This window comes from Triticum aestivum, chromosome 1D (genome assembly GCF_018294505.1).
Source record: "Triticum aestivum cultivar Chinese Spring chromosome 1D, IWGSC CS RefSeq v2.1, whole genome shotgun sequence".
Classification (NCBI taxonomy): Eukaryota; Viridiplantae; Streptophyta; class Magnoliopsida; order Poales; family Poaceae; genus Triticum; species Triticum aestivum.
The window spans coordinates 390,787,898-390,811,053 of NC_057796.1; the positions used below are offsets into that span (position 1 = coordinate 390,787,898).

General features: G+C 49.5%; 2 protein-coding genes across 2 annotated transcripts; one reads left to right on the top strand and one right to left on the bottom strand.

Moving 5' to 3' along the window:
- The first annotated feature begins 3,346 nt into the window (after nucleotides 1-3,346).
- Nucleotides 3,347-3,889, top strand: LOC123182314 (histone H4). Its single transcript, XM_044594838.1, has one exon. It carries the CDS (start codon nucleotides 3,415-3,417, stop codon nucleotides 3,724-3,726), a length of 312 nt encoding a protein of 103 aa, XP_044450773.1. The 5' UTR covers nucleotides 3,347-3,414; the 3' UTR covers nucleotides 3,727-3,889.
- Nucleotides 3,890-5,040: 1,151 nt separating this feature from the next.
- On the bottom strand, nucleotides 5,041-6,527 carry LOC123170683 (uncharacterized protein At4g08330, chloroplastic). Its single transcript, XM_044588491.1, has 2 exons — nucleotides 6,259-6,527; nucleotides 5,041-5,642 (listed from the first exon to the last, which is right to left on the bottom strand). The coding sequence occupies exons 1-2, from the start codon at nucleotides 6,306-6,308 to the stop codon at nucleotides 5,243-5,245; spliced, it is 450 nt and encodes a 149-aa protein (XP_044444426.1). The 5' UTR covers nucleotides 6,309-6,527; the 3' UTR covers nucleotides 5,041-5,242.
- Between the last annotated feature and the right edge of the window lie 16,629 nt (nucleotides 6,528-23,156).

Here is a 23,156-nt window from a genome sequence, read left to right on the forward strand (position 1 = left end):
ACATGGCAGGCTATTAACGGGCCGGCCCACTAGTGTCTGAAAAATTATGGTGGGCCTTTAGCTGGGCCGGCCTTTTTACCTTAAGTGGGCCATTGTTGGGCTGTGCCACGTGTCGACATATCATATGCGTCTTCCGTCCATTGTATGGATGACATCTGTCCCAACCATGAGCTGACACGTGGATCATATGGCGAATGAGAATTTTACACGTGGAAAATCCCCATTGGTCAGGGCTGTTAACGGGTTATCGGATCCAAACCGGAACCCGATAGCTTAATGGCGACCCGTTACGGTTGATGCCACGTGTCGGTTACCCTTGACGAAAACACTTCTATGACGCGCCATTTATCGTCATGGAGGTGGACACTCCGTGATGATAATTTTGGTATTGTCATGGAACACTTCTAACAACACAGGTATAAATATCTTGATTCTGTCATAAAATCGTCATGGATGCACATGCATGACAGAAAACGTGACATACTATGACAAACACGTATCATCACGGAAGTGTATTTTTTTGTAGTGTTCGTACTTAGCGTAATATGGGAGAGCAACGTCCAAAGGACGTTGAACTCGAGTAACTGAACCGTAGGGTGCAACTGGACCACTGACCTGATCCAGTTCTCCTTGTAGAACTCCTCCACCATCTTGTGCTTAGTGGTGGCGATCTTGTAAAGCTCGAGAGCCATGATGCGTAACAACCTTTTTATCACCATTGGTCATGCCAAAACATAGACTTCCCGGGCTAGGCGGTCCGCCGTCCATCAACGATCAAGAACGGCCAACCAAGAGAACGCCGTCACCCGTAAGGGAGCCCATGTTTTCTAGTGAAGGCACCAGTTCGGGTCCGAGATGGAACCGTGGAAGAGAGCTAGGTAGCAGGACTTGGCGGAGTACTGTCCGGAGTTAATCCATCGCTATCTCAGCTCTTTGGGCTGGTCGGAGTGATGTACACGACTAAGACGCCGCCATAACCCCACATATTGGACCAAGGCAACTTGGTCAACGACGCCATGAATATCATGGACCCAGGCTCTCCCCCAAGGAGCCCTTGGCACACTGAACGTTCTCTTTGATGTCGCTTCAGGACCCGGTCAAAGATCAAAGGGGCATATTCTGCAATAGACTTCCAAGCGAGCCATGGGTCTGTCCAGAAGTGGCAAGAGTTGTCGTTGCCCAGCAACTAGGAAGTGGAGGCACGAAATATTTGCAATGCCTCCGGATCAGAGGGGAGGTGAAGATGACTCAAGCTCTAGTATTTCTAGCAACCAACAACCAGGAAGTTCATCTTACAGTCAAGGTAGTCGAGCTCTTGTATTTCTCACATACCATGATTTCTTGAAACAAATTGAAGTCTGATGGTTATTTGCTTCACTTAACTCGCTCAAAGCTGACGCCCTCTCTATGTGACTTATAGGAGCTCCTATCATTCACCTACCTGTAGAAGATATGCCCTAGAGGCAATAATAGTTATTATTTATCTCCAAATTTATAACTACAATGATTCTTGAGTCCGCAATAACCACGAGGCTCGAAGGGAAACTCACGTGCATGTGTGGAATAATAAAATAGATAAATAGATTCTTAGTCTCGTCTCTAAGACTAGCTGTGTTCCTTCCAGATGTTGTTCTGGATCGTATATTGGAAGCGACCACTGCGGCGGCGACGACTATCATCAAAAGCGATGAACATGTCCCACCAGTTCGAGACCCCATGGTTGGGGGGGCGTGAGGTTGGTCACTAGAGCCTCCCCAACTAGTCTAGATATGGGCGTGGGAGCAAACTGCGACAATGAAAGGGTAGTCCTTGCCGAAGTGGGTCGCCGTTTATAGCCCCATGCAGAGTGGACATCGTGTGTCTTGCAACCAACCCCTGATGAGCATGTAGGCAGTAAGGATCGTCCCGTGGAGCATGGGTCATGAGAATAACTTGCACTTCGGCTCTGCGTGCGCCTCCCAAATCTTGGTTGAGGAGAACTTGGGGGAAGGAGCCCTGAAACTGAGTTGTGTATGCCGAAGCGGAGGATTAGATGCCGTTGGCGGTCCAGTTCCAGGTGATGGTGTCCTCTTGTTTCAGACTCAACGTAATCTAGGGGAGCAACGTCCAAAGGGCAATTGAACTGGAGTAACTGAGCCGGAGAGTGCAACCGGGCCGCCGACCTGATCCGGTTCTCCTCATAGAACTCCTCCATCGTCCTATGCTTCCTGGTGGCGATCTTGTAAAGCCCGGGAGCCATGGTATGCAGAGACTGTTTTCTCATGAGTCGTCATGCCAAAACGCAAATTTCCCGCTATCACCTAGTGAAATGGTGCTAGCGGCCATTGTTAGCGCCATGTCCGCAAAGGCAACGTAGAACCCGCCCATGGCCGATTAGGGTTGGTCCACTGGAGCTAAGGCCAACATGACCTCAGAGCTTGGCCGATAAGAGTCGGTCCACTGGAGCCAAAGCCGGCGCAAAATGTGAGCTCGGTTGAACCTCTCAAGATCCATGACCCCAAACCCCCCAGAGCCTTAGGCCAGCAGAGCGACCGCTAGTTGACCAGAGAGTGGCCACTGGATGCATCCTCGGAGTCATCGCCACACCAGATGAAGTTGCGAGCTTGTGATTTTCCCAGGTAAGCAGTGGGAGCGCCGTGAGGTGATATGCTACAACTACGGACAATACGGTTTTGGCTAGGGACACCTTCCAGCCCTTCTAGCCAGGCAAGCTGCACGCGGCCTTGTTTAGGAGCGGTTGGAGGTCGGTCCTCCTAAGCCGCCTCGTGTGGAGAGGGAAATGCTTTCACATCTAATATTATTTTATTTTATAAGTTTTGGAAATGTCACACGAAAAGAAAAAAAAGAAAAAAACAGTCTTGGGAAAAAGGAAACATATAAATAAAAAAGAAGTTTGGATCGCCATCACACTCATCAAGAATCACGGTTCATGGAGCATCGTGTTGCTCCAATGTGCCAAGCAGTGAAACTGCACCAAAAAGAGGTTTGGATTGATTCTCCTGCATACCACGTCTCGCGCTGAATTTCAGCCAACCTTCTTCATATCTCCAATCAAAGCACTCGGTCTAAATCCAGAAAGTTGGTTCATAACTTAAAATCAGGAAAGTTCTCACAAAAGGAAGGAAAGCCACAACCCACAGCCAAAAAATTCGAGCTGCCGCCCCACCTCTGACCCGGCCCGCCAAGCCACAGGTCCAAGCTCCCCGCCACGTCATCGATCCGCGGCATCTCTCTCGCGGATCCTCATCTTGACCGTCCACTGCATCCGCATCGAACGGCAGGCACACGCCTCCTCCAACCTCTCTCCCCTTTAAAGCACCCCTCGCCCCTTTCCGCAAATCACATTACCAACCACCACCGCTCCTCCAACCCCACATTAGCTCATCAGCAGCTCGAAGAGGATCGTCGGCGACCATGTCCGGGCGCGGCAAGGGAGGCAAGGGGCTCGGCAAGGGCGGCGCCAAGCGCCACAGGAAGGTGCTGCGCGACAACATCCAGGGCATCACCAAGCCGGCGATCCGGAGGCTCGCTCGGAGGGGCGGCGTGAAGCGCATCTCGGGGCTCATCTACGAGGAGACCCGCGGCGTGCTCAAGATCTTCCTCGAGAACGTCATCCGCGACGCCGTCACCTACACCGAGCACGCCCGCCGCAAGACCGTCACCGCCATGGACGTCGTCTACGCCCTCAAGCGCCAGGGCCGCACCCTCTACGGCTTCGGCGGCTAGGCTCGTCCTCGCCCCCCCTCCTGCAGATCCCCAAAGTTTGATGATACCGCGACTTGTCTAGTTCTCTGTATGCTCTGTAGTTCGAACTGAATCGTGGAACAAAGTTATTCGCATATGTTGCTGGAAATCAAACCCCTGTCTGTGCAAATACCGTGTTTCTGAATTTTGTCTCGCTGGTGGCCTGCTGCATCTCTGTTGTGTGCGATTGCTGTTTCTTCTGTGATGCAAACTTGTGTGCGCTTATGAGCTAGATTTTACCAGTAGACCTTCACGAATTGTACTTGGTTGCGCAAGAATTGTTTATGGCTGAATCATGAACATCCGAATTGGTGTTCCTTCTGTTGTGCAGCGCTGTAATTGAGATGGAATTTGTCTGCATATCATACATCCAGTCTTAGATTGATTTGTTATGCTCAGCAGAGTTGCAGCTGTGCAAAAATTATTCTGAAACTCTCACAGCTACCGATTCATGATGTGGTTACTGTTAACTGCTACTGTAAGTTAATCAGAATCATCATTTCTGCGTTATCTCTCTCGATTTCTAGTTACTCAGAAACCTTTCCAATTGCTTGAACGGTGATTCCATGTGCAGACTTTGCTAGTAATACACATACGCGAAACCCCCTTCTGCAGTGGCAGCAACAACTACATCCTTCAGAGGAATTGGCCGTCTTCATTTTGCTATCTCAAAGGAGGATGTGGATGAGTTTACAGTGACAATGATTCACTGCAAATCCTGCGGAAATCAGTTACCTGATGTGTTCAAGGCCAGTGCTTTAGTATGTCTCATTCACTGTATTCAAACGATTTCCATTTGTGAGGTGTCAACAAAAAGTGAAAAACTGAACAATGAAAACAAAGGAAGGGGTGCAATGATGCATTGGATCTCTTATGAATTACATTTAGATATCCAAACCAGCTCAAATAACGGAGTAATAATCTGTCCTGAGAAGACATGATGCAGATTACAAAACCATCATCCAGTCAGAACAGCGATGTAAAAGGTACACCAAGTTAGATTGATATTGGTATTCACACGAATTAGTGGTCCTTCTTGTTGTTTGGCTTTGAAGTATATTTGTGTATAAAAGAAGTCGTTCTATTAGAACATAAACTGAAGATACATCATTTTGATAGACAATATTCACAGTATCTCAATATATTTTTCCCTTCGACGCCAACAGCTTTGGCCCCCTCCCACATGAACAACTTCAGGAACGCCTTTATGAGACTGAATGCCTGATACAGGGAGATGACTGAATATGGCAAACATGTTGCAAACACGCTGAAGAGATAGACACACAAGCACCGACGTAGACAACAAAAAGACCCTCTCAGTTTGTACTATCAACACAACCAAAATTTGGCACTTTTGTTTAAAGTATACATGTACACAGAGTAGAGCTACAGAGATGGCAAGTTCCCTTGAAAAGCTCCGATTCACAACATCCCAGTCCGGCACAGAGTAGAGCAACCATGCTTTTCAAGGCACACAATACATCAGTTCAGATTGCTGTCATTGAGAGAATGGAACACCGGAGTCGTCGGATGAGGGCTGTAGTGCATTGATCTTGATAACATATTTCTTTCGACTAGACATGCTGCTGACCTCTGAGCTCGCGAGTGTGTCATCTAAGGTATCATACAAGGCAGAGTCCTTGTCGTCATAAGCGTTACCGATATGGCCACTGCACTTGCGGCAGAGCAATCGTGTTCTCTTTCTGAAGAAGCCCCAGGAACGACTCGAGCGGAAGTATGGCGTGCAGCTCACCTCGTCGGTTTGCGTGAACCGGCTCTCGTCGATCGCGAAGAATGAGACGACACCTTTCCTGATCTGCTTCCCGTACTTTGATCCAATGTTGGCCGTGTTCCGTGTGGAGGAGCTCAAATTCAGTGCATAGCCACAGTATCCACAGCTGGCAAGAAGGAACAAACAACACACATCATTGAACTGGACATATAGACGCTTTACAAACCTGAAAGCCATAAACGACAACGCGGTGTTCCCTCTACGCCTTCACAAGTTTAAAATTCAAATTATGTCGTACAGTGCTTATTTATTCGTTTCTAGTCAGTTATCAATGTGTAACTTCATCAGTCAATTTTAATCTGCACCCAAAACATTGCATCCATTTCCTCTTGTGTAATTCTAGTGTTTCTCAGAGATCATGATCTCTTGGAAGAAACAGAGGGCCAATGATAGATGATCCACTTCACTTTGTCGAAACCGGCACGCTCTCTCTATGATCAATCTATTTGGAGTCCCTAGCCAGCAGCCGCCCATAACTAATAACTATAATAAAGAAGCAAAGGATTCAGTATCCATCTGAACCCAGCAACACCGTAACAGTATTCTGAAATTGATCTTGCTGGACAGTAGTACAGACTTCTGACAACAAACACCGCAAGAAGTTACGGCTCCTCCGAGCAAGACCAATCTAGGTTCTGCATCCTATGGTTGTTTGACTCTGGGTTCCTGACCCAAATTAAGCAAGCAGCGGGGAGAGGGCCACCGGAAGGAAGTTGGCGAACCTGTAGGCGACGTCTTTGGCGGAGTAGCAGCCGTCGAGGGCCCTCGCCATGCTCCCCGAGTCCTGGTCGATTTGGGAAAGTGCCCGGGACGGGAGGGAGGGAGGGAGAAGGGAGAAGAGGGGGGCTCTGCTCTTTTGATTGGGGGCTGGCCGGGACGGCGAAGCGGGCAACGGTCTCCGCGGAGGGCAGGCAGGTACGGCGACCGCGCCGCGCTGGTTTTCTTTCTTTTTCTCCTTTTCTTCGTGCCCTTTGGCGCACGTCGTGGCGGGGCGGATGGTGGGTGGATTGATGATGGGGCGTTGCTCTCGCGTCGTTGTTGCCATGCCAGCGCCGTGATTGATTGCTGCCGCGTCTGTGATGCGATCGTGTGAAGGCTGGTGGTGCCTCGTTCGTTGTGTTTGCGTGTTTGCCGAACGTTGCGCCTGTCTCTGTTCAAACTTCAAAATCTTCAGTGGCAGGCAGTGCTTGGTCAATATGGATGTGTTCAGTAGCCCGCATCCGCCCTAATAACTAGGCTCGTACGGGAATAAAGTGTCCTATTTGGTTATCTGGGCTTAGTCCTGGCCATCTCCGGCCCGGCCCTGTCGGCCCACCCAGGCCCGGCCCTAAAATCCAGGGCCTAGGCCCGATGGGCTTGCCCGTGGGCCGGGCTTGGGCCTGAGTTTTGAGCCCACCAGCAGGGCCTGGACGGGCTTGGGCTTGGTATATTGGCATTTTATAAGGAAGAGGCCTAGCCCACGGCCCTAAGCCCTAAGGGCTTTTCAGGGCTTTTTATCAGATGGGCCGGGCTTGGACTTGAAAAGTAGGCCCGATGGTAGGGCCTGGGAGGGCCTGGGCCTCAGTTTTCTGCCATGGGCTTTTTTGGCCCGGCCCAAGCCCGTCCCGGCCCGGCCCATGGCCAGGTATGACTGGGCTGCATCAAATTCTTGCATAGTACGGAACTTAAAGTACTCCTTAGCCTGGCCTGATAGAAACGGCCGAATCGACCGTTTCTAGCGATCCAGGTTGAGGAGATCCATATCGAGGGCACATGGGTGGGTCGAGATGCACGAGGGGATGCAAGGATGCGTACACGATGTACGCGGTTTCTTCTTCTATCTTCAGTAAGCTCCTTCTTAATCCTCTTTCTTCCGCCGCATAGGTGCCTTTGCGGCGGAGGCAGAGTGCCTGAACAGCTCCTACGCCATCAGCAGCACGACGAGGCCGAGCTGACGTAGTAGATCCTGACGCGCTTCGCCTCTAAGCTGGGCATCACGTTCGAGTTCACCGCCGTCGCGTTCGACCCCTTCAGCCCCTCGCCATCCCAAGCCTATCGGCGGTGCCCGATGAGACCGTTGTCATGCACATAACAGTCGACACAGAAACCTGCAGGCCGACGACGGCCTCCCTCCACGCCGTGAAGCAGCTTCAGCCAGCCATCGTCGTGTGCGGCGATCACGGCTGCGACCGCGCCGACCTACGGCTCTCGAGCCACGCGCTCAACATCGTCCGCTCATGCACCGCGCTCAACGACCTGCAGAAGAGCGCGACGACGTAATACATGCCGGTGGCGGCCAGTCCACCACCCTCTTCTGCTGCTGGTTGTTCCCCTTCCCTGCTCGGTATCTATCGACCATTGATGAGCTCCAGGGACTCTGCTCGCCACGGCGGTGGGAGGCTTGCTCGTCGACCCGAAGAGGTCGGCGTTCCACACGTGCAAGCCCGAGGCAGTGGACTGTCGCCTCGACGCCGAGTCCGATGGCGGCGCGACGTACTAGTTCCTTGTGTCCTCGTCATCGTTCATTGCAATCGCCATGGCACTGTGTGTTATGGTTAGCTGTTAAGTCTTAATCATATCCCATGCATGCAACCAAACAACATGCACTAGTATGAGCACAGCCAATGCGAGCAACCAAAACACAACGCGTAGAGGCGTTGCTCTGATGCAGAAAGAGGGGATGCATGCAACCAATCAATATGCAGATGATGTTGTTTTGCCTGCATATGCTTAGCCAGACCCAACTGAGACAAGTATGCAAAAGGGCAAAAAAGATGTAGGTAACCAAACGCATCCCATGTGTGTCCACACGCAGTATGTTGTGCTGCTGCGCTCTGTTTTTTTAGTGATGCTTCAGAGAAACTAGCACCGGTTTCTGCGATAAATCGCGTGTGCACATGCGGCCACGCGAGGTCGTTATCTGCACCACTCGTCCCCACGTGATTCGTGCTAGCGCAATACAACGTTGCCGTATAATCTCCCCTTGGCAGCGTACACCAGCTGGTATAGCGCTCGTATTCGCGTCTGCGCCACAGTAAAGGCCCACATGGCAGCCTGTAGTGACAACGGCTAGCAGCACCAGGCGGGAGCGAGACACGCAGATGCATTTATTGCACGGGACATGGCCATTCGAAGCTGCTCCCCTTCTCCATTCCTCACAGCTTAGCTGGGCTTGCAAATCATGTGTTCGTCCACGTCCCGTAGTAGTTCATGTTGGGGAACGTAGTAATTTCAAAAAATTTCCTACGCACACACACAGGATCATGGTGATGCATAGAAACGAGAGGCGAGAGTGTTGTCCACGTACCCTCGTAGACCAAAAGCGGAAGCATTAGCACAACGCGGTTGATGTAGTCGTACGTCTTCACGATCTGAACGATCCAAGTACCGAACGTACGGCACCTCCGAGTTCAGCACACATTCAGCTCGATGACGTCCCGCGAACTCCGATCCAGCAGAGCTTCACGGGAGAGTTCCGTTAGCACGACGGTGTGGTGACGGTGATGATGTTGCTACCGGCGCAGGGCTTCGCCTAAGCACCGCTACGATATGACCGAGGTGGAATATGGTGGAGGGGGGCACCGCACACGGCTGGAATAGATCAATCGATCAACTTGTGTGTCTAGAGGTGCCCCCTGCCCCCGTATATAAAGGACCAGGGGGAGGAGGCGGCCAGCCAGGAGGAGGGCGCGCCAGGAAGGAGTCCTACTCCCACCGGGAGTAGGACTCCTTCTTTTCCTAGTTGGAGTAGGAGGGGGAAAAGAAGGGAAGGAGAGAGGAGGAAGGAAAGGGGGGCGCCCCCCTCCTTGTCCAATTCGGACTAGAGGGGGAGGGGGCGCGCGGCCTGCCCTAGCCGCCCCTCCTCTTCTCCACTAAGGCCCATCTTGGCCCATTAAACTCCCCGGGGGTTCCGGTAACCCCCCGGTACTCCGGTATATGTTCGAAACTCCCCGAAACCATTCCGGTGTCCGAACATAGTCGTCCAATATATCGATCTTTACGTCTCGACCATTTCGAGACTCCTCGTCATGTCCGTGATCATATCCGGGACTCCGAACTACCTTCGGTACATCAAAACACAAAACTCATAATACCGATCATCATCTAACTTTAAGCGTGCGGACCCTACGGGTTCGAGAACTATGTAGACATGACCGAGACACGTCTCCGGTCAATAACCAATAGCGGAACCTGGATGCTCATATTGGCTCCTACATATTCTACGAAGATCTTTATCGGTCAAACCGCATAACAACATACGTTGTTCCCTTTGTCATCGGTATGTTACTTGCCCGAGATTCGATCGTCGGTATCTCAATACCTAGTTCAATCTTGTTACCGGCAAGTCTCTTTACTCGTTCTGTAATACATCATCCCGCAACTAACTCATTAGTTACAATGCTTGCAAGGCTTATAGTGATGTGCATTACTGAGTGGGCCCAGAGATACCTCTCCGACAATCGGAGTGACAAATCCTAATCTCGAAATACGCCAACCCAACAAGTACCTTTGGAGACACCTGTAGAGCATCTTTATAATCACCCAGTTACGTTGTGACGTTTGGTAGCACACAAAGTGTTCCTCCGGTAAACGGGAGTTGCATAATCTCATAGTCATAGGAACATGTATAAGTCATGAAGAAAGCAATAGCAACATACTAAACGATCAAGTGCTAAGCTAACGGAATGGGTCAAGTCAATCACATCATTCTCCTAATGATGTGATCTCGTTAATCAAATGACAACTCATGTCTATGGCTAGGAAACATAACCATATTTGATCAACGAGCTAGTCTAGTAGAGGCATACTAGTGACACTCTGTTTGTCTATGTATTCACACATGTATTATGTTTCCGGTTAATACAATTCTAGCATGAATAATAAACATTTATCATGATATGAGGAAATAAATAATAACTTTATTATTGTCTCTAGGGCATATTTCCTTCAGTTCAACACCACCTCCATCTCACCACACGAGCAATAAGATGCCTCCACTCCCTCTCACCGACTACGTGCTCTAGTTTGTCTTCGGGACTGAACTAAACCCCGGCATGGGGTAAGTGTTTCTAAATCCTTTCATGCCTTCTTCTCCAGGGCGTGCTAATCTTTCTTCCTGCTGCAACATGGAGGGTGTAGTTTTTGGAAGTGGGAGAACGAGTACATGCAGTACTTCAGCGCGCGGTGGGGACATCTGATTTCGCATGCGCCGGTCCATCGCCAAGTCACACTTCTCGAGCAGAACCAGTCATTCCTAAAGAACATTTCCATGCTGTGCCTCTCAAACTTGATGGTCATGGTCACTATGTTCCTCCACAAGTTCTGAAGTATCATTCCGGCTGCATAGGAAGCGCCGTAGTCATAATACATGTGTTCATCTTCTTCTGCTCAGTGCACTTCATGCATCCCGCGCATGGCCTTGGCCAAGAGCTGCCTCCTTAGAACTACGTAGTTTATCCCCTCTGCGTAGGGACTGCCGTTTTCTTTTTCATATGTTCCACTTTTTGCTGGCCGAGCTGCATGTATCACCCAGTACGTTTAGCTTGCTCATGCAGGCTGCGAGCTGGTCTATCAATAAATTATTTAGCCACCTTTGTGGGCCGACGCCCCTGCTGCAATTAGCCTGTCTCTAATCACAAAACGTGTGCAAATACATCGAGCGTAAATGTGCGTACACCAAACAGCAGTGTATGCCATAAATTGCCCAATTGAAGTCATTGCCCAGCTCCCCTGAACCGAATAACAACACCCAGCATGATTACTTCAATTAACACGCACTGCAGCGGAGCAGTTATGACCCACCCCGGACGGGCGTCCCCCGCGGGCCGAATCGCTAATGGATAAGGCTGTATTCCTACGATGATAAATGCGTGCGGGCCCACACGCGTGAGGGTATAATGGGTGTATTCCCATTTCGTAAGAAATTAACATTGTGCAGTATTGGGCGTTGGGGGCAAGATGCTATATTAGATGCCGATAACGACGCGCTGCGGACGCACAAGATAACGGCAGCGCGTGGCCGCATGTCCTCAAAATTCGCGTCGCGGTTTCTGACTTAAACCAGAACCGATGTTCTGCTTCGGGACGGATAGCCCCACCACGCATGGTGCTAGTCAGCATCAGGACTAATTACCTCAATCAATGTTTAAGGACACGTGGCTCCATTACCGTAGCCCGTCCAGATAAGGTATGCCTTGTTTTCGCTTGGCTTGGTTGCGCGTCATTCTCCATGCAATAATTCTCACGATCAAGTGACCCACGTCACGGGATTGCTCCCTTCGCTATACCATCATAGCGTTAGGGGTGGCATAACCCATTAATTTTTGTATAAGAGATACGGGTGAGAGCTTTATCAAAGGGAAAAAGACAAAGTGATTAGAGATATTAGGTGACTTCAGCATGGGGAGTAGCATCTATGATAATCACCATGTTTTTTCTACGGTCAACCCAGGAGCTGATATGTTTAACACCCCCCCACCCTCCACCCGGGGGTCTTCTAAGCATGCGCCGTTGCAAATAAAGAAGCAACCTCAAGGTGGGCCATACGATGAACTGACGCTCAAAGTCGTTACTTGGGTGCTTAGGGTTGTGCTCGTGCAGGGCAACAATGGCGGCGAAGAGGAGCGACACAGAGGTCAAAAGTGAGGGGAGGCAGTCTGGGGATGAAGAGACGATGCAAAGGAAGGGTAAACGTGAAAAGAGGAATGTGGCGGTGACATTGAGGAGCAAGCTAAGCTTTTGGTGTTGAGATCACGCGCCTACTAGCCAACCACCTCCAACGCCGCCAATAGACCTTAGAACACAAGCGGCGATGCCGATACAAACGAGCAAAGACCAGGGAGGCAATGCGAACCAGCAACAACCCACATCAGAGAGAACCCCTCCCCAGACCAACCCGCGCACATGCCATCTGCCGCACAACACAACTAGCTTCATGAACTTGGCCGCTAAGAGCATCTACAACCAGACCACTCATATTTTCACCAAACGTCCGGGCGAGTAGCCCGGTCACGGCTTGGACACGAGAGAGAAGGGGGAAAGGCACCCAACCGGACACCCACATTGTCCTCATATGTCTAGGATGTCCGCAAATCTCCATATCCACGCCATATCTATATCTATACTGTAATGCCATAGCTGTAATGCCATTGTTCGACCAAAAATCTATACCCACAATTTAATCCCCACAATAGGAAGCAAAAGAACACTTCTCCAGCAGTCAAAGAGTAGCAAATACAATGAGAGTGCAAATACCAGATAGCAATAGCAGAGTGCAGATAGCATCAACCTTTTCTTCTAGGCTGTTTGAATCTTTGGCATTGATTTGGTTAAAAGAAATGGAATAGGGAGTGGAGCGAACAGGTTGATTGAGTGGCAGTTTTTGTTCAACAAATAATTTTATAGGTCCTCGAATATATGTTTTTGGACGCAAGTCCATGTATGTGTTTATTCATTTTCACAAATGCGGCAATGGCCTTTTCTAGTGTCTATAAACTTGTCATGACCAACAGGTGCATAGAGTTTTGTCGTAGCTTTTTCAAAATAAGAATATCGATCTCACATGAAGTGATCTTTGTCTCTTGTAGGATACTGGGATGTGCCTGCAAGTTCATTATGGTCCAAAGGAAGAGCGAATGCAGTGGTTGAAATATTGCCGATGGAGAGCATCGTCGAGGCCGACCATATGTGTCATCGCCATCACTCCTCCACGAGCCAGTGACTCCGACTTCACCAAAACAAACCACTGACGAGCCCGCACTGCAACAATCTGCATGAAGCCTGCATTGACCTATGCCAAACAGTTGGCCACCAAGAGTAACGACGAGACAACTCCGACTTAGATGACAATCAAGTGCAGAAGAAAAATGAAAATCTTGCACCGACAAAGACCTCACGAAGACCAGTGAACACCCGTCATCATTGTTGCCCATGCCCCACAAAGGCAGCTCTGACTGCATGATGAAAGAGACCATGAGGAGACCAGACAGACACGCCGGAAAGAGCCAACTACCAAGACCCTGCCACGACCCTACACCACACGCCACCAACATCGTCACCAAACAAGTCACCATACCGAAAGGTAGGAGAGCCGTCAACCTCACAACCATGCGAAACAAGCTGTCGCAGATCCACAATGCCCACCGGCTCCAATACTATGCCTTTAAGAAGGGAGCGATACAAAGCATCACCATCGTCCGCTTGACATGAGCTAGGGTTTCCCCAAGAGCCGAGGGAAGGGGGAAGGCAAGCTCACAACTATGCCCCCAATAGGAAAACGGTGCCCACAGGTGTTATCATCACCGACTCCTACCACAACCGGAGCAGGGCACTTGCCCCAAGCAGATCATCCACTCCACTTCCCAGTGAAGGCCAATGGACCCTGCAACCCGTCACTAGCCTGCTCTCCACACCAGTGTTGGGGAACGCAGTAATTTCAAAAAAATTCCTACGCACACGCAAGATCATGGTGATGCATAGCAACAAGAGGGGAGAGTGTTGTCTACGTACCCTCGTAGACCGTAAGCGGAAGCGTTATGACAACGCGGTTGATGTAGTCATATGTCTTCACGATCGACCGATCCTAGCACCGAAGGTACGACACCTCCGCGATCTGCACACGTTCAGTTCGGTGACGTCCCACGAACTCACGATCCAGTAGTGTGTCGAGGGAGAGCTTCGCTAGCACGACGGCGTGATGACGGTGATGATGAAGCTACCGGCGCAGGGCTTCGCCTAAGCACTACGACGATATGACCGAGGTGGATTATGGTGGAGGGGGGCACCGCACACGGCTAAGAGATCAATGATCAACTTGTGTGTCTATGGGGTGCCCCCTCCCCCGTATATAAAGGAGTGGAGGAGGGGGAGGGTCGGCCCTCCTATGGCGCGCCCCATGGGGAGTCCTACTCCCACCGGGAGTAGGATTCCCCCCTTCCCTAGTTGGACTAGGAGTGGAAGGAAGGGGGAGGAAGGAGGAAGGAAGGGGGGGGGGGGCGGCCCCCTCCCAATTCAGATTGGGCTTGGGGGGCGCGCCCCCTCCTTTGCTCCATTCTCCTCTCTCCCACTATGGCCCAATAAGGCATGTATACCTCCCGGGGGGTTCCGGTAACCTCCCGGCACTCTGGTTTTCTCCGAAATCACCCAGAACACTTCCGGTGTCCGAATATAGCCGTCCAATATATCGATCTTTATGTCTCGACCATTTCGAGACTCCTAGTCATGTTCGTGATCATATCCGGGACTCCGAACTACCTTCAATACATCAAAGCACATAAACTCATAATACCGATCGTCACAGAACGTTAAGCGTGCGGACCCTACGGGTTTGAGAACTATGTAGACATGACCGAGACACGTCTCCGGTCAATAATCAATAGCGGAACCTGGATGCTCATATTGGCTCCCACATATTCTACGAAGATCTTTATCGGTCAAACGCATAACAACATACGTTGTTCCCTTTGTCATCGGTATGTTACTTGCTCGAGATTCGATCGTCGGTATCTCAATACCTAGTTCAACCTCATTACCGGCAAGTCTCTTTACTCGTTCCGTAATGAATCATCCCGCAACTAACTCATTAGTTTCATTGCTTGCAAGGCTTATAGTGATGTGCATTACCGAGAGGGCCCAGAGATACCTCTCTGACAATCGAAGTGACAAATCCTAATCTTGATCTATGCCAACTCAACAAGTACCATCGGAGACACCTGTAGAGCACCTTTATGATAACCCAGTTACGTTGTGACGTTTGGTAGCACACAAAGTGTTCCTCTGGTATTCGGGAATTGCATAATCTCATAGTCATAGGAACATGTGTAAGTTATGAAGAAAGCAATAGCAACAAACTAAACGATCATAGTGCTAAGCTAAAGGATGGGTCATGTCAATCACATCATTCTCTAATGATGTGATCCCGTTCATCAAATGACAACTCATGTCAATGGCTAGGAAACTTAACCATCTTTGATCAACGAGCTAGTAAGTAGAGGCATACTAGTGACATTCTGTTTGTCTATGTATTCACACATGTACTAAGTTTCCGGTTAATTCAATTCTAGCATGAATAATAAACATTTATCATGATATAAGGAAATAAATAATAACTTTATTATTGCCTCTAGGGCATATTTCCTTCAACCAGGCCTAGGGACATTCGGTCACCGTCGCCGCATCACAGCCACCGCACCTCGCGAAGCAGGCGGACAAGGCCACAACAGATACCCCGAAGGCCGCCCGAATCCGGCCATGCTTGGCCAGATCCGGCAACCACCAACCTCCCCACTGGCACAAACAAAGCATCCGCGCTGCCCAGCCGAGTAGAGCTGGAGACCTAGCCGGGGAGCATTGAGACCGGAGTGCCACCAGGCCCAGCAACCGCACTGCCGCGTGGCCACAACAGTTGCCAACCACCAAAAGGTAGGCCATTGCCTGAGATCCAGAGAGCTTCCCATGTTGCAATGGCTCAGGAGAGCCCCACCGCGGTCGTCCGTTGCACGGGCTTAGTCCAACCCCGTCATTTGGCGGCGGGGAGAGGAGGCGGAGGAGAGAGGGGTGGAGCCAGTTGGAAGGCTCTGCCCGAGCCACTCGGAGGCGGCGTGGGGACAAGAGGAACGGGAAATCAAACATAGTTTTTTTTCGAGAGTACGCTAAGGGTGTACCATATTTTTATAGAAGAAAGAAAGACAATTTACAAGAAGATCGCGCGCACTGCGAACAGGGCTCGATCGAATACCGACACCAACACCTACAGCTAAACTAAGGCTACTCTCTCGCTAACTGATCTAAGCCTCCAGCACCAGCCTTCCTCGAGTCCTTAGTTTCTGCGATGATGTGCCCCTTCAGTTGCGTGGGGGACAGCTGCTGAGCGGTCCTACCTAACACCCTGGCATTCCGCTGCTTCCAACGTGACCAGGTTGTCACCATGAATAGGGAGTCAAATCCTCTTCTCTCCCTCCCGTGAAGGGTGTCCCTTCCTAAGGGGTCAGACAAGGAGCTAGGTTCTAAGGGATTTGTTAGAGATACTCTTATCCAAAACTATGACAAGCCCAAGCTGCTCGAGGACGATGCGGGTCTGCCTCTTCGCCGGGCGAGACTCAATGGTCACCGGCGGCCCGATGAACTCCGCATCCGCCTGCGTCTTAATCTCCAGGAAGTTGAGCTCGGGTCGCGGTCGGCCGAGCCTCCACAAGGCAATGCCATAGACACACGCGACCACCTCCGCCGTCTCAAACGTGTAGAGCCAATACAACCGACTGTCACATTGAAACTCAACACTGAAGCGGCTAGATGGCCGCGCCCGAATGCCGCGGTAGTCAGACTAGGCCTTCACGAGTTTCAGCAGCATCGTCCGTGGTGGCGGCCGAATTTGGTGGTGCGGCGCGACAACAGTAGCGGTCTGGCCCAGCGACGATGAAGTAGGAAGATGCGGTGGCAAGACGGTAGCGGTGTGCTACCTCTTGAGCATGCGTTGGTTTTCCCTTGAAGAGGAAAGGGTGATGCAGCAAAGTAGCGTAAGTATTTCCCTCAACTTTTGAGAACCAAGGTATCAATCCAGTAGGAGACTACACGCAAATTGCCTATTACCTGCACAAACAATCAAGAACCTTGCAACCAACGCGATAAAGGGGTTGTCAATCCCTTCACGGTCACTCGCAAAAGTGAGATCTAATAAAGATGGTAAAGTAAATATTTTTGGTATTTTTGTTGTATAGATTGGAAAGTAAAGATTGCAAAATAGTAAACGAGATGCGATGTATATAAAAGAGATGTAATATAATAGGAAAGAGACACGGGGGCCATAGGTTTCACTAGTGGCTTCTCTCAAGATAGCATGTATTACGGTGGGTGAACAAATTACTGCCGAGCAATTGATAGAAAAGCGCATAGTTATGAGAATATCTAGACAATGATCATGAACATAGGCATCACGTCCGTGTCAAGTAGACCGAAACAATTCTGCATCTACTACTATTACTCCACACATCGACCGCTATCCAGCATGCATCTAGAGTATTAAGTTCATAAGAACAGAGTAACACATTAAGCAAGATGACATGATGTAGAGGGATAAACTCAAGCAATATGATATAAACCCCATCTTTTTATCCTCGATGGCAACAATACAATACATGCTTTGCTGCCCCTGCTGTCACTGGGAAAGGACACCGCAACATTGAACCCAAAAGCTAAGCACTTCTCCCATTGCAAGAAAGATCAATCTAGTAGGCCAAACTAAACCGATAATTCGAAGAGACTTGCAAAGATATCAAATCATGCATATAAGAATTCAGAGAAGAACCAAATATTATTCATAGATAAACTTGATCATAAATCCACAATTCATCGGATCTCGGCAAACACACCGCAAAAAGATACTACATCGAATAGATCTCCAAGAACATCGAGGAGAACTTTGTATTGAGAATCAAAGAGAGAGAAGAAGCCATCTAGCCAATAACTATGGACCCGAAGGTCTGTGGTAAACTACTCACACATCATCAGAGAGGCTATGGTGCTGATGTAGAAGCCCTGAAAGATCGTGGATGTCGCCTAGAGGGGGGGTGAATAGGCGCTTTAAAATAATTACGGTTTAGGCTTGAACAAATGCGGAATAAACCTAGCGGTTAATTTGAGAAGCACAAAACCTACAACAACTAGGCTCACCTATGTGCACCAACAACTTATGCTAAGCAAGATAAACAACTAAGTGATAGCAAGATATATGACAAGAAACAATATGGCTATCACAAAGTAAAGTGCATAAGTAAAGGGTTCGGGTAAGAGATAACCGAGACACGCGGAGACGCCGATGTATCCCGAAGTTCACACCCTTGCGGATGCTAATCTCCGTTTGGAGCGGTGTGGAGGCACAATGCTCCCCAAGAAGCCACTAGGGCCACCGTAATCTCCTCACGCCCTCGCACAATGCAAGATGCCGTGATTCCACTAAGGGACCCTTGAGGGCGGTCACCGAACCCGTACAAATGGCAACCCTTGGGGGCGGTCATCGAACCCATACACTTTGGCAACCCTTGGGGGCGGTCACCGGAACCCGTCAAATTGCTTGGGGCGATCTCCACAACCTAATTGGAGACCCCGACGCTTGCCCGGAGCTTTACACCACAATGATTGAGCTCCGGACACCACCAACCGTCTAGGGCGCCCAAGCACCCAAGAGGAACAAGCTCAAGGGCACCAAGCACCCAAGAGTAATAAGCTTCTCAACTTGTAACTTCCACGTATCACCGTGGAGAACTCAAACCGATGCACCAAATGCAATGGAAAGGGCACACGGAGTGCCCAAGTCCTTCTCTCTCAAATCCCACCGAAGCAACTAATGCTAGGGAGGAAAATGAGAGGAAGAACAAGAAGGAGAACACCAAGAACTCCAAGATCTAGATCCAAGGGGTTCCCCTCACATAGAGGAGAAAGTGATTGGTAGAAATGTGGATCTAGATCTCCTCTCTCTTTTCCCTAAAAAACTAGCAAGAATCCATGGAGGGATTGAGAGTTAGCAAGCTCGAAGAAGGTCAACAATGGGGGAAGAACACGAGCTCAAAGGATTAGGTTCATTGGGGAAGAAGACCCCCTTATATAGTGGGGGAAGAAATCCAGCCGTTACCCCCACTTCAGCCCCACAGAGAGCGGTACTACCGCTCGGCCAGCGGTACTACCGCTTGGCCCTATAAGCGGTACTACCGCTCCCCCTCGCGGTACTGCCGCTGGGCCCAGAGCGGTACTACCGCGGTGGCAGGGCGGTACTACCGCAAACGAGCGGTACTACGGCCCCCACTGCCGCGGCTAGTACCGTAAAACCCGACACGAAAAAGACCCCTCGAATCGAGGCGGTACTAGCACGAGACCGCAGCGGTACTACGGCTGGGGGCTACCAGTGGTACTACCGCTCTAGAGTAGTACTACCGCTTGTAGCACTCAAGTGGTACTACCGCTCCGGCCCGCGGTACTACCGCTAGGAAACCAAAACTGCCATAACTTCTGCATATGAGCTCCGAATTGAGCAAACTCAAGCTTGTTGGATTGAGGAAGACAAGTAGCATCAAGGTTATAGTAAGAAGAGGCAGGGGAGGTATGCCAACAAATAGAGGAGTGAAACCTCCAACCGAGAAGAACCGACATAACCTCCAACATCGAAAACATCATAGAAGATGTGAGTGAACTCCGTTTTCGATGAACTCGAGCTTGTCATCAAGATGACCATAAGCTCCAAAACTCACATAGAGAAGAACCAAACAAGAACCAAGAAAGATGATGCAAGGATGCAATGGTTTGAGCTCTCTACGAATGATACGATCAAGCTACTCATCGAGAGCCCCCCTTGATAGTACGGCAATCGATCCTATAACCCGGTCTCCCAACAACCATCATGAGACCGGTAAAATAGAAAACCTATCAAGGGCAAACCTTTGCCTTGCACATGGCCCACTTGAGCTAGATGATGACGATCTTGACTCCCTCAAGTTGGACCACCTTTCTTGGTTGCGTTGGCTCGATGAAGACTAGTTGATTGCTCCCCCATACTCCACTATGGGTGAGCCACTCTTCCGCACATCTTCACAAGTCCATTGTCACCACAATGGACGGCAAGCTTCAAGCATTTGATCTCTTCATGATGCTTCACTTGAACTTGCACACCGCAACATCTTCACAAGTCCATTGTCACCACAATGGATGGCAAGCTTCAAGCATTTGATCTCTTCATGATGCTTCACTTGAACTTGCACACCGCAACCTAACCCCACAAAGAACTCTCACGAAGAACATGGGTTAGTACACAAAGCGTAATTGACAATTCTTACCACACCATGGGATCGCTTGATCCCTCTCGGTACATCTTCTACGCTTTGTGAGTTGATCAAGTTGATTCACTCTTGACTTAGTCTTGATCAACCATGAATCTTTTCAACTCTCTTCATTTGGATGATGTCTTGAAGATATACATGAATGATCACACAATCTTCTTCTCCAAGACATGCTTGCAATAAGCTCAACTCTCACATGACCAATCTTTGGATAATTCCTTAATAACACCTTGGTCACCACATAAACTCCTTGAAACCAACACATGAACTTCAAGAAATGCCTATGGACAAATCCTTCAAATATAACTCAAGGCAACCATTAGTCCATAGAGATTGTCATCAATTACCAAAACCAAACATGGGGGCACCGCATGTTCTTTCAAGTCCTCCGTGATCGATTCCCCCTCCGGCGGAGCGCCGGAAAAGGCCCCAAGATGGGATCTCACGGGTACAGAAGGTTGCGGCGGTGGAAAATTGGTTTCGTGGCTCCCCCTGATGTTTTTTAGGGTATAAGAGTATATATAGGCGGAAGAAATAGGTCGGTGGAGCTCCGTGGGGCCCATGAGGGTGGGGGCGCGCCCTCCTGCCTCGTGACCACCTCGCGGTGTTCCAGACTTCAACTCCAAGTCTTCTGGATTGCGTTTGTTCCAAGAAAGATCCTCACGAAGGTTTCGTTCCGTTTGCTATTCCTTTTCTGCAAAACACTGAAATATGCAAAAAACAGAAACTGGCACTGGGCCTTTGGTTAATAGGTTAGTCCCAAAAATAATATAAAAGAGCATATTAAAACCCATTAAACATCCAAAACATATAATATAATAGCATGGAACAATAAAAAATTATAGATATGTTGGAGACGTATCACGGTGCGGCCGATTGGAGGAAGGGAACGACGGATCCGAGCGGCGGTGTGGTACGTCAACGATGGCGATGGCCGGATCCGGCCAGATTCGGTGGGGCACCGGCGCCGTGGGAGGGTTTGCGGCGTCGGGAGGCTGCGGCAAAATTTCGCATGTGACGGTGGGGCATGCACGCAACTGGCTTTTGGTTTGTTTGGGTTTGTGGCAGCAGCCCACGTGCCGCATACGCACACGGCGCTGCCGCTTTTTTGTCTACCCAAAAAACTATTTGCAACCAATTGTAACAAAGACATTTCTTTTGTTCAAAAGTCCAATAAAACGGTTATGCCCTGGAATAATAGAGTTGTTGTTGGATATGCTCTTACACCATCCAAGTAGTACATCACTACCCAAAGGTTCAGGCCGGATTGTAGGAACTAGCTAGGAAGTGGGTGATACGTTTTTGTATTTCTATGAGAAGAAATACGGCACCCATGATTCCCAGTAGTAAGTCGTCGGCATATCATGCGTAACAAATCCTTATTAATAAGGAATGGCTTTTAAAAGGGGCCAGACCTCTCTCTAACCTCCCTCCGGTCCTTTTTACTCTGCACATTAGATTTCTGTCAAGTCAAACTTTATAAAGTTTGACCAAATTTATGTTAAAGAATACACACATCTACAATACCAAATATATACTATGAAACTACATTTCATAATGAATCTAACAATATTGATTTGACTGTGAATATTGGTATTTTTTCCTATAAGCTTGGTCAAAGTAGAGATAATTTGACTTCGGACAAAACTTATATGCGAACTAAAAAGGACTGGAGGGAGTATGCCTATGAGGTAAGTTTCTAACATCGTGAACCAGATCATCACACTCGTCAAGGTCAGAACGAAGTCTTGTCTGAAAAGAAACGTTACAATAAGCATCAACTTCTTTAACAATGCAGTTTTTGCTAGAATTTTGTCTATTATGGGCCAACCCAATAGCAGTTTTAGAAATTCCTAATAAATCCTAGAGGCCCACGCAGCTCATTCATGCAAGGCAAGAGGTGGAACTAAAGTTTAGTCCCACATTGCTAGTTTAGAGGGAGTTGGACCTCTTTATAAGGGAGGTTCTTTCCCCACATGTATGAGCATGAGAACAAGAGGGACATCCACGTGCGCTCCTCCTCCGCCGCCCGCCTCGCCACGCCTCGGCACGACGCGCCGCGCCGCGGGTTGCGGGAATGAGCCGAGCCGATGTCTAAATTTTTGCCACGCACGACGGGTATACGAAAGGTCACACGGAAGCTGAAAAGTTTTTCGATAGTGGAGTTTGAATGCGAACGGTGCAGCCCTTCGGCTGCTAGCTGTTCGCTTCATCTTCGTCTCTTCATTTCACCTTTCGTCGCTGCCCTCTCACCTCCTTCTCTCGCGCCTATAAAAGGGAGGTCGCTCCTCTCAGAGAGACGCACCAGACCTTCTCCTTCCTCTCGCCACCGGTTCCAATCTCTGAGCTGCTGCTGTCTTCCTCATCCCGGCTTGCGGCGTGCACCGCGAGTCGGGACAGTAGGCCTCCGAAATCGCACCTCTTTGAGTCCTGTACGGGAGAAGGGTGATAAGGTTTTTGGGGAGCGCTCCGCGCGACTACTGACTTCTTCATCACGGACTCCGACGGCTACTTCCCCGACGACGAATTCTTCCGCGACGTCGACAACCTCATCAACGACATGGCTGGAGAGGATGTCGACCCCAAGTCTAGTGCTTCTGCTGCTGTCCCGTACGTGTTCTTCCTCTTTCTATTAGAAGTCCTGCCACAGTTCTTTGCTCTAGCCTCTGCCCTACATATGTTAGGTTCTACTTCATATATGCAACTTCATCTAGTGTCTGTTCTAGATGTGTTTAGCTCAAGTTCATATATGCAGATGCTATTTACCTTCTCTCTGTCAGATTGCATGACTTGCTTTATCTCTGCTATATTAGTCATGC